We start from the raw sequence: 12,276 nt of genomic DNA, 5'->3' as shown, positions 1-12,276 counted from the left end.
TGCTCCCAACCTCGGGGTCTGGCCCCCTCCCACCATGAGGTCTGTCTACGCCCCTGCTATGTGGCCATGTAAGGGAGCCCTTACTGCCACCCACTGAGGTGGCAGTAAAGGCTTCCACGCTAACCCGGCAGTAACCGCCAGGTACCTGCCATGCTAGAAAATAATGCCCTCTTTTCCCTAGCACGGGAAATGGTGCACTAGGGCTGGAACTATTTCCAGAGCCCGCAATTAGACTGGCGGTAGCTCCATATTGGCTGGGTGAAATATTGAGGTTGAGCTCCTTTGCTCTGTTTTTACAAATAGCTTGCTGTAGCCACAACATGGGAGAAACCTTTTGAAAACTGTCCACCGTTTTCTTTTGTTTTTTTGAGGTGGACAAGCTGGTAATGTATGCTACCATTCGGGAGGTGATTCTGTAAATTGGCGCCTAGACGTTCATACCACTTGCATCATAGGCATCAGTAATTGATAGTTTTATGTGAATGTACACTAACCCCCCCTCCCCGATTTGTGTGCACAATTTAATAGAATAACGAGCCAATTAGTGCCAATAATTGGCTTTTTAACAAGCAATTAATGACACTAATTAGATTTAATTGGGACTTATGCATGTAAATTTACTGCAGCCCAAAAAAGGGGGAGTTGAAATAGGAGGGTCATGGGCATTTCGGGGCAGCTTGTGGGCTTGGTTTTGGGTTATGCATGTAATTATAGACTATGGGTGCTCTGCACGTAAATTTAGATGTGGGCATTTGCACCATGTTTTCATTGGTGCAAATGGCAGCACCAAAATTTACATGTGACCTCTCCGCTTATGTGTTATTCTATAAACTGTGCTGAACTTTAGGTGCCGCTTATAGAATACCACTTAAGTGGGGGTTTTGGTGCTGATTTTATAGGCACCGTTTATAGAATTTACCACTATTCTATAAGATAGCGCCTAAATTCTACAGAGTGTAACAGCAGGGGGGCATGTATGTGGGCGGAGCATAGGTGGGTTGTGTTCCGCGTCTTCAAGTGATCTGCAAAGATTATTGAATACTATCAGTTTTGCATGTCACTTGGTCTATATAGGTGTGCCCATTTACACCTGTTAATGACATAGCATAAATGGTCATGCCTAAACTTAGGTGTGCCCATACCGACTTAAGCTAGTATTATATAATAGCATCTTGGCTCATAGATGTTGTTATAGAATAGGTGCCCAGGGCTTGTCATCTGCATGCCTAAATAGAGGTGGCAGTTTACAGAGTTGCCTCCTTAATGCATAACAATATTCCCCAACTTACCACTTTGTATAACATTGGTAGCCTGACCCTTGGCATTTTGTTAAGCTTTATGTTTTATGAACTTCTCCATACGCTCTTGAGTTTTTTGCTTTGCTTTCTTTTCTAATGATTAGTGTTTGATGTCAATGAATTCCTCATAGTGTACATTTCAAAAATAGAGATCCCATTATTTTGTAGTCAGAGTTTTCTGGATTTCTTTTCGTTTGCAGCCAAGTCAACAAGTTTGTCACTTCCTTTGACACCCGAGTCACCAAAGTAAGTATTAAGAATGGTCAAGCCTTTTTTTTTATTCAAAAAGGGAAGGGGCATTAACACATTTTGCCTACAACAACTCCATTTCAGCTTTGTTTTTATTTATTTTTTTTTTATAAATGTGCCCTGTCTTCCAGTGATCCCAAAGGTTCCCCATTTGAAAACAAGACTATTGAACAAACCATAAGTGTGGAGCTCTCTGGAACTGCAGGTGAGACCAGTTAAATGTCAAAAACCAACCAAACAAAAAAGCTAGGTATTTAAAATTTGCTTTCAAAATCAGGGCTGCGCAGAGGCATTCCTAGGTCTGAGGGTATATGTAAGTTGTGGGCATTCTTATTCTATCCATTGTGCATTGATACCATTTTTTGTGACTCTTGCAAATCCCTGATCAAAAACTCACATATGATCCCTCTTATGGCACCAGTGTTCTGCATCAATTACAAAAATACCCAGATGACCAGTGTTTCCCAGTCCAGTTCCGAGGCACACCTAAGGAGCCTGATTTTTTAGGACAACTACAACTGATCCGCATGAGCTAAATTGTATACACAAGATCTCTGGTGCATGTAAATCTGTTGCATGGAACTTTACAGATATCCTGAAAACCAGACTAGTTAGGTGCACTTCCGGGACAGTGTTGGGAAACATTGTTGTATGGCATTGATTGTAATACAGGTTAGTATATTATCTTTATCGAAGCAGTTGGAAGTGTGCTTGAAGTATCCCACTTTGTGATAAATTATAAATGTAAATCTGAGATCATTTTGCATCTGTTCTCTGTTTTACAGGCCAGATTTGCTTGGTTCACTGGTTTGCGTCACCCTTGTACACGTTTTTAGTTCCCTGATGAGTTTGGTGCTGAGAAGACATTTTCACTTTTACGTTAATTAGTTTTTTGTTATTTTTTTAAAATTGATACATTGAACAATTGTGACCTGGAAAGCATAGTGCAAGTCCTCATATAAATTGCAAAGGTCTCATTTTTGCAAAGTGACTTATCACTTGAGGGGTATCTTAAAATAGCTTCTTGATATTATCACTTTGAGGTTGAGCAGTTTCTGAAAATGATGAAACAATTTGTGGCATATTTCTGTATAGTTATGCAGCGGGATAGAGTCTGCCCTTGATTTACATATACCCTTGTACAGCAGAAATGGTTTATGCTATACTGAAAGTGTTTTTGTCCAAATAATTATAGCACTAAAAATAAAAATGCAAAGTAACTAAAATCGAACCAGCTCTTGTGTTACCCTAGGTTTTGTCCTGTGTACAAAGCAAACAATTAAAAAGCAGGAGTTTGCAGCCCTGATGTGACACACACAACTGTATTTTACAAAGTCTTCACAAGGTGGTGCATATGTATGCTAATGTCATATGGTTTTTATTTATTGATTGACTGGTTGATCTTTAATTTGTTTATTTGACACATCTGTTTCATTTTGTTTTTGGGGGCTTTCAGCTCAGTTGGAACCAGCTTCTGTTGGGTTACTGCACCATGAATATTCATTCACAATTATCCACGCTTTTCACTATTATAGAGGCAGTCCTCAATTTTAGACTTCTGACCACATTTTACTTCAGAGCCCACTATGGGGTGAATTCTATATATGCTGCCAAAAAAGCACTATTCTATAACCTGTACTTAAAGTTAGGCATGGTTTAGAGAATAGCGCTTATGCAAAGGAAACACCTAAATTTAAGCGTAGTGCTATACATATCTAAATTATGTGCATATCCCCCCTTATTCTGTAACAACATGCGTAACTGCTCATGACCGTCCCATTTTCACGTCCTCCCCTTTTTTTTTACTCATTCGTAAAATTTAGGTGTATAAAATTATTACTAATAAATGCTTGTTAAAAGGCCAATTATTGGTGCTACTTAGCTTATTTAGTTAAATTATGTGCACCGAAATTTGCATGTGTAATTTTTGGCAAATTGTTTTAGAATTAGGGGGTACAATTCTAGCTAGAAAAAAATGTACTTATCGCACATAGGACTGGATTCAGTAAATGGTGCCGGAAATATCTGCGCTGAAATTTTATCCTATAAAGGGCATTCTGCATCAATCATTCTTTATAGAATAGCACTTGGCGCCAATTCCCGCAACTGACTTTGGATGCGTCGATTTACTCAAGCGAAACCTGGTGTAAATCCTAGTGCTCAACTTGAGTGCACAACCCCGGAATTCTATAACGTTGTGACTAAATTATGGGAATGACCCGGACCTTCTCATGCCACTCCCCAGGCCACTCCTTCCTTGGGTTGGACTCAAGATAATTTTGGCATGCAACTTTATAGAATAGCGTGCAGGCAGAAGTGCACACAAATCCAAATAATTGCCAAATAACGCTAATAATCAGTGTTAATTGGCTCTATAAAGGGGTCCTTAAACAAAGGTGTGCTATTGTTTTTAGTGCACGCTAAAAATAAGCATGGACTATTAGAGATGTCCATATATTTCTATGGGTATCTCTAGCATTTAGCATACACTAATCATTAGCACACACTAAAAACGTTAGCATGCCTTTGTAAAAGACCCCCTAAGTAATTATTTTGCATACACATCTCAGGATTGTGCCCAAAATTTGGGATGCAAATTTCAGTAACTTTATAGAATCCAGGAGATAGTGTGCAGCTCTTAATAAGAGTGCACCCTCTTTACACATAGGGCCCAATTCTATATATTGCGCCTGAAAAATTGGTGCTGATTAAAGATACGCTTAGCGTGATTTTATAAAGAGTGCACACAACTTAAATGAACAAGAATCTAATCAGTGCTGATAATTTGGAGAAAAAAATCACTTAGCAGCACTAATTGGCAATAATTAGGATTTAGGCGCACATTCTACCCAGGGGCGTATCTGCGTGGGGCCACAGGGGCCTGGGCCCCCGCAGATTTCGCCCTGGCCCCCCTCCCCGCCGTCAACCCTCCCCCGCTGCTTACTTTTGCTGGCGCCGAGGTCCGACCCGCAATCTCCGTTTTTCGTCTTCCTCCATGGCCATGCTTCCAGGAAGTAATGCTGCAGTGCTGATTCGTTGAATCCAGTTCGGCGTCTGACGTCAGACGTCGAACTGGATTCAACGAATCAGCACTGCAGCGTTACTTCCTGGAAGCATGGCCACGGAGGAAGACGAAAAACGGAGATTGCGGGTCGGACCTCGGCGCCAGCAAAAGTAAGCAGCGGGGGAGGGTTGACGGCGGGGAGGGGGTGGAGAGAGGCGGCGGCGGCGGGGGGGGGGGGGAGGGAGGCAAAAATGTGCCCCCCCTCTCTGGCTGTGGCCCCCCCTACCGCCGGATTCCAGATACGCCCCTGATTCTACCCCTTCAGTCAATAATTAGAACCTTCATGTCCTAGGCATACTATTGCATTGTCAGAATTGTGTCATCTGATTCTACTGTAAGCCACATTGAAACCAGCCATGTTGAGAAAACGTGGGATACAAATGTCAAAATAAATAAAATATTCAATTCGATAATGGATTGCGCCTAAATCCTATTGCGTAGTCCTAATGCCCCAGGAACACCCCCCAAACAATTCGGGGGTATTCCTGGGGGCATTCCTGGGGGCATTCTCAGATTTTATGCGCATTGATAGAGAATCACGCCTAAGTGCGCCTAACTTAGACTCTAGTATTTAAGCATGCTTATAGCATGTCTGCAGACGCATACAGTTAGGTGAACCTTAGTACTAAGTGGAAATCTATAAAGTAAGCAGGCTCATTATAGAATCTGGGGGTAAGCAGATCACATTATTAGCACTGATTTTTAGGCACTGCTTATAGAATTTACCCCATAGTGCGCAGTCTTTAAGTAGAGTGAGCACTTGTAATGACATTTGTTTTGGAATTTTTAAAAAAATAAAAAGAAAACACACAAAACTTTTTCTGACTGTCCATCCCTAGTAAATATCATGCCAGGCCTTTCACTGGGTGGGTGTTACCATCCCTTTAGAAGCTGGCTAGAAAAAGGTTTAGGAGACCACTAGACTTTATTCTCGCACTTATGAGCTGACAGGCTATGACAAATTCTAAATGTTTTGGGTGTAGTTTTATAAGGGGATTTAAGTGTTCAAATGACAAAATACATGCATAAAATGGCTCATAAAAATATATGTAAAAGTATACACAATGGCATGAAGGCATGTACTTTTAAATGACTCGGGTATAGGCATGTTCTGGTTGGAGTTTGGATGGAATGTGGGTGGTCACGATTCATATGTGTTCTTTATTAAATATGCATGTATGTTATGTGTAAACTGTTATAGCTACTCCCAAGCAGGTGCAAATGTCCATAGCTTCATTTCAGCTATGATTGATGTGGCTTTTCTGGGGTAATTCGAGAAAGACAAAAATCACCTATGCACCTTTTTAAAATAGATCATGAATGGGCACCTATTCACTTTTGCAGCCAGCCAAGCCACATGTTATAAACTTATCCTGTCTCTGTGTTGTGGTTCAGATCTATGTACAAAAGAGGATATTTAATTTATGTGTTTATATTTCTCAATGTTTTGAAGGTAAACTTGGAGAAAAGAGGTTACAGCAATAACAGTGCAACAACAATCATCCTTTACAGTGAAATGCCAAAATAATATAAAAACTAACTACAGTATAAAATCCTGCATAACATATTATATACTAAATGCTATAAAAACACAGCTTACCACTTCCTTACTTTGATACACCACTGGAGGAACTTCTCCTGCCCTCTTCAGTCCAGTTCACCCTCATTGGTCAGTCTTCCTTCTTTACCCATGGCTAAAGAGCCAAGGGGTCCTTTTACAAAGCTATGGTAAAAAGTGGCTTTAGCTCACCCTTGCATGGATTTTTCCTGTGTGCTATGTTCATTTTTACTACAGTTGTAAAATGGCTGATTTTTCCTTTTTCCCTATTAAAGGGCCATGTGTTAATGTTGCTATTAGTGTGTGGCCATTAAAAAAAATTCTCATGAGCGCTTATGGGAATTAAGGGCTCACACGGTATTACTGCGCTAACCAGTTACCGTGCAGTAATAGAAATGCCTATGTTCTGTCCCCTGACACACTCTCTCCCAAAAAATGCAAATGTTTTTTCTGCAGGACCAGAGAGCATGTCCCGTGGTATGCCATTTTAAACTGCATTAGGCACATGAACCTGGCGTAGCTTAATAAAATGGCCTCTAAGTCTTTACGGCAAAATGAAAATTGGTGCGCGTCTATTTTGGGCCTGAGACCTTACCACCACCCATTCACTTAGCGGTAAGGTCTCACACATTAACTGGTTGGTAATCTTCAGCAGTGTACATACAATGCTGATTACTGCCTTAGTGCTGCACGCCAGAATATAAAATATATGTTCTGGCGCACTTACTGGACACACATAAAAAATGAAATTACCTTTTGGGCCAAGTGGTAGTTCCGAATTGGCATGTATTGGGTTTGCACAGGTGCCTACATGGCTTAGTAAAAGGGCCCCTTAGGAAAGACATATAATAAGTGCAGGCTTTGGGGGAGATTCTATATATGGTGCCTAAAAAATTGGCGCTGAAATCAGTGCCAAGTGTATTCTATAATCGGCAGATAGATTTAGGCACTGATTATATAGAATACATTTAGTTGATATCTCAGTGGCTAAAACTATGCGCAACCATTTACATCAACAAAAATGTGGCATAAATCCCGGCACATAGATTTATGCGCATTGGGCCATATTCTATAACTACGTGCGTAAATTTTGTGTTGCCATGAAATGCCCATTTCCTCACCTATAACCATACTTCTTTTTGCCTGCATGTTTTGGAAGTTCAGTGCACTTGTTACAGAATATGCTTAACGAGTTGTGCATGTAAATTCTAATTAGTGCCAATTAGTGCTCATTTTTGCTTCTTAAGTGCTGTTATCAGCACTCATTAGCTTGTTAAGTTATGTGCGTTGTTATAGAATCTGCTTGGATTTCAGCGTGGCTCTCTAGGCGTGCTATATAGAATCTGGGGTTTATGTTTACCCAAGATCACATCCACAGGTGAAATTACAGTGAATTTTCCAAACTTGATCAGGGACTGTGGTCTGAGTTGTAAAGTATACAACTACTTAGTTATTAGGCCTGGGGACTTCCAACTTAATAATCTCCATACAGCAGTTTAAGACCAAGACACATCTAGCCGGTCAGGTTTACAGGATATCCACAATGAATATGCATGAGATATCCTCCTATGTATGCAAATTTATCTCATACATATTCATTGTGGATATCCTGAAAACCTGACTGGGCTGGGTGTGCCCTGAGGACTAACTTGAGAACCTCTGTTCTAGAGATCAAAGTAGTGGGCCCATATATTTGCTTAAATAGGTGGGTTTTAAGAGCCATTTTGAATGCTGAATGAGAGTGCAGCAGTCACAAACCTATGGGAAGCAAGTTCCAAGGAACAGGTCTAGAAACCAAGAACATAGTTTTCCAGAATGTAGCAAACGTCACCATCTGTACACCTTCTGTTGGTCTGGAGAGCAAAGTGTCTATCTGGGGGAGTAAGACATTCTTGATTTCTAAATGTCGGCACCCTCCTTATAGAATTATCCTCTATGGAGGCAATTCTATAACTGGGTGCCTCCAGAATAATAGGAGCTTATTCTCTAATAGAACCTAGACCACTAGCTGCTTCTATGGAATATCAGCATTACCAGCTAGTATTTAAGCACCCACTTGTACACCAGTCATAAAGCTAGGGTAAGTGTGGATGCCTAAATGTGGGTGTACATATAACTTACTGTATTTTGTAAGTTTTGCATTTAAGTAGGAGGTCCAGCTATTCTCCACCCATGTGTATACCCCTCTTGCAGATAGGCACTATGCAAGATACTTGCATATTTACAGAATAACACTTAGGTGGCATACTGGCATGTACATAGGGCAACACGCAGCAACACAAGTGTGACAAAACAGTGGGTTTGTAAGCCTGTAAACTGTATTATTTCTTGAAGTGTATTTCTCTAGTTTGGCCAGCAGGTGATGCATGTTTTATATTTAAATCTGATACAGAGAATTGACTGTTCCTTTTTTAGTTTAGCACAAAGAGAAAGTAACCTGCGGTGATGTGGCCAGAGCCCAAAACAAAATGCTGTTCTGGGCTCTGATTAGCCCAGGAGCTCAAATTCAGCCTGGAATTTACTGGATTTTTTTCCAGTCTCAGTTTGGAAGTAGAGAGAGAAATACCTCTTTACTGAGACCCTGTGAGCAATTATATTTGTTTTTTATAGTTCACTGTTCAATATTTTTTTATGACAATACATTTTTTAATTTATTGACTCTGCTTGTCTGGACTGACTAAGAATCCTGGTGGTGTGTGTATGTTGGGTCTGTGAGTGCTTTCTAGGAACTGTGGGACCACTGGTCCCAGTAACCTAGAAGTCACTGGAGATAACTTGAGAGCGGGGGACTTGCCCAGAGGTGGTTGGGACCCAGTCGGTGAGAGGAGGGTGCTAGTGTAGAGCACATACCTAGGTGCAGGTGGACCTGAGCTGTGCTGGGGATAGACCCTCTAAGTGGTTGCAGGGTTAGCCCCAGGCGAGTGGCTAGGCGTTTCATGACAACACGTAATATAAACATTTACGAGTTCAATGGATGCATAATGTTAGCACCTAGTTTATAGAATTATCCATCACATATATAACAATCGCCACTGAATATATACAAGTCACTTAACCCTCCATTGCCCCATGTAAGCCGCATTGAGACTGCCATGAGTGGGAAAGTGCGGGGTACAAATGTAACAAAAATAAATTTTGCAGTTGCCATTGTACTGCTTCAACACATAACTTAGGCCAGCTTTCTTTTTCCAGGCCTAATTTAGGATTATAAATTGTTTATTGCTATTGTTTATTAGATATTTGCCATGCCACCTCTAATGTATCACATCAAAGTGGTTTACAAACTAATATTAAAAATTAGCAGAATGGAACACCATAATCAAATAGAATATGACAGAAAAGACCAGGCACAGAATAGCATTTGGAATAGTGAGATAGTGTTGAAGGGCAAAACAGGAAAGAAACTAAAATGCATATCCTTGAACTTCCAGGCCTACCAAGACCCACAGCTAAACAGGAAAGGTAAGACTGAGCAAATGAATCTTAAGGGCAGCTAGTTAGTCAGAGAGTGACTCAATTTCCCTGCTCTCCTCCTATATATGTGAAGGCTCTTTTTAGGCAGAACATAGAAATTGGAATTGGTACATCCAGGTCAGAACATGTAGAAATCCAGTAGTGTTTTAGAAAAGGATCTGCTGCAAAGTCTGTTCTAAAATACCCGCAGGAGTGCACATGTATGTGGTGGCACAAGTTGCAAGAACATCAGTTTAACAATTATAAATCTGGAAAATTCAATGGTGGAAATAAAGCAACCTACAATGTGTAAGTGTTGAAGTGCTGATACTTAAAACATGTATGTCAGCCATTTTGTAACCCTACACATGTGCATGCTGCTAATTACCTACAGAGTTCACAGTCTCTTTTATTATTGTTATTATTATTATTATTATTATGAGGAGGAGGAGGAGGAGGGGGAAATGAAAGATGGTAGATGAAGGAGAATAGCTCCCTTAATCCCTATTATTACTGACTGGCTGAAACAAGCATTTAAAAAAATATATATTGTATGCTTTTAAGCAAGTGAAAATTTGAATGTTCAATTTTTCCTAAATATACTAGCATTCCTGCTAAAGCTACACACAAATTATTCCCCCAACAACCCCCTACCCCAAATCATTTATTTACTGTGGCTTTCCACATGTAAATATTGGATTTTTGGAATGGGCTTTTATACACGTATATTTTATTTATTTATTGGGATTTATTTTCCACCTTTATAAAGAGATTCACCCGAGGTGGTGTAGAGTAGGTACAATTTCACATAAAACTTACAATTTTGTTAACAGCATAGCAATAGTAAAATAACCAAGAATAAGCATAAATACAATAAGGACCCTGTTTAGTAAGCTATGGGTGTGTCTAATGTTAGTGCATGCTAAAAGCGCAAGCGCCAGTGATGTAGCCAGTATGGGACCACGGGGGCCTAGGCCCCCATAGATTTGCCCCGGACCCCCCTGCTGATTACCCTCTCGACCCCTCCTCCTCCCGCCAACCCGCCTTCGCCTACCTTTGCTGGCGGGGGACCCCAACCCCCGCCAGCCAAGCCGAGGTCCTCTTCTTCCCAATCCCGCGTAAGGCTTCGTTCTAGTCTGACGTCCTGCACATTGTGCGTGCAGGACATCAGACTCACAGAAACAGAACGAAGCCTTGCAAGGCTAGAACGAAGCCTTGCGCGGGATTGGGAAGAAGAGGACCTCGGCTCAGCTGGCGGGGGTTGGGGTCCCCCGCCAGCAAAGGTAGGTGACGGCGGGTTGGCGACGGCAGGTTGGCGGCGGGAGGGGGGTCGAGAGGGTCATCGGCAGGGGAGGGTCAAAGTAGGTGGCGGGGGGAAGGTTCGGCAATGGCAGGGGGGTCAACGTTGGTGGCGGGGGGGCTAAAATAGGGCCCTAAGGAGTCCTTTTACAAAGGTGCACTGAAAAATGACCTGCGGTAGTATAGGCACGGGTTTTGGGCACGCGCAGAATCATTTTTCAGTGCACCTGTAAAAAAGGCCTTTTTTTTTGCCAAAAATGGACGTGCAACAAAATCAAAATTACCGCCCGTCCACTTTGGGTCTGAGACCTTACCGCCAGCCGTAGACCTAGTGGTAAAGAATTTGGGCGGTAATGACCTACGCATGTCAGATGCCACTTGGCGTGCGTCCGCTACTCGTGCCAGAAAATAAAATCTATTTTTCAGATGCGCATAGCAGACGTGAACTAAAATTGAAATTACTTCAAGGGCCATGTGGTAACCAGGCGGTAACTCCAATTTGGCACACATTGGGCACGCGTAGGCACCTACGCAGCTTAGTAAAAGGGGCCCTAAGTGAGATAAACTTGAAAACAGTAAATTGAAACCTAATAATAGAACTACCATTTCATACAGTGTATGCAAAATACACATGTAAATGTCAGTATTTATTTGGGTGAACCATGAATAAACCTTTTAAAATAACCACCAGTTGTTTATTCATATAAGCACTCTTTTAGTGAAGTATGTTAAGTAGTAAACATGGGAGTTAGTACAGGCTACCTTAATACACATCCACATTAACAGTGCAATGTTCTGCATTAACCAACAATTGCGGAATTGGGTAAGGATAGACAGGTCTGTGCATTTATTTATGGGTTCTTATCCTGCCTGACTAATACAGTCCTAGGCAGGGTACAATCAAAACAGAGAATAATAAATCATATGTATTAAATCGAAGACAAAATCTTTAAAAACAACAAGACAAAAAATAATACCATAAGGTGGTGACAGTGGTGCGATAAAAGAGACTGTGTGTTGCAAAAACTCTGCTTTGTACTTAGATTTAGGCGGAAATTCATCAAGGTGTCATAAATGTTCACCTTTTACCGCACCTTGATTCCCTGCGGGATTCAGCAACTTGTGGGATCCCAGTACCGCAGGTTGCTGAATCCTAGGACAAGAGAATAACACTGATTGTGAGCCACCTCACAAGCAGCATTATTCTCGTGGCCCAGGTGCATCGGGCCGCAAAGCTGTGGCCCAATGCTCCAGGGCCAAAAGAGCTATGTCCCCTTTCCTGCCACAAGCTCCCCTCCTCCAGCCTCAACCCCTCCTCCCCCCCCAACTTCATGCCACACTCCTGGCTTTAAGAC

General features: G+C 41.5%; 1 protein-coding gene across 2 annotated transcripts in view; it reads left to right on the top strand.

Annotated features, from left to right (window-relative positions):
* Window positions 1-12,276, top strand: part of PPARGC1A (PPARG coactivator 1 alpha) — a 232,150-nt gene that overhangs the window by 151,459 nt on the left and 68,415 nt on the right. For both annotated transcript variants that reach the window (XM_030191237.1, XM_030191238.1), the window contains exons 6-7: window positions 1,499-1,544; window positions 1,679-1,752. In XM_030191237.1, the coding sequence (XP_030047097.1) occupies window positions 1,499-1,544; window positions 1,679-1,752 (120 nt within the window). The remainder of the gene's footprint in view (window positions 1-1,498; window positions 1,545-1,678; window positions 1,753-12,276) is intronic.

Source organism: Microcaecilia unicolor, chromosome 2, assembly GCF_901765095.1.
Source record: "Microcaecilia unicolor chromosome 2, aMicUni1.1, whole genome shotgun sequence".
Taxonomy (NCBI): Eukaryota; Metazoa; Chordata; class Amphibia; order Gymnophiona; family Siphonopidae; genus Microcaecilia; species Microcaecilia unicolor.
Note: the sequence above shows the minus strand (reverse complement) of the source record. Positions and strands in the feature narration are given on the sequence as shown.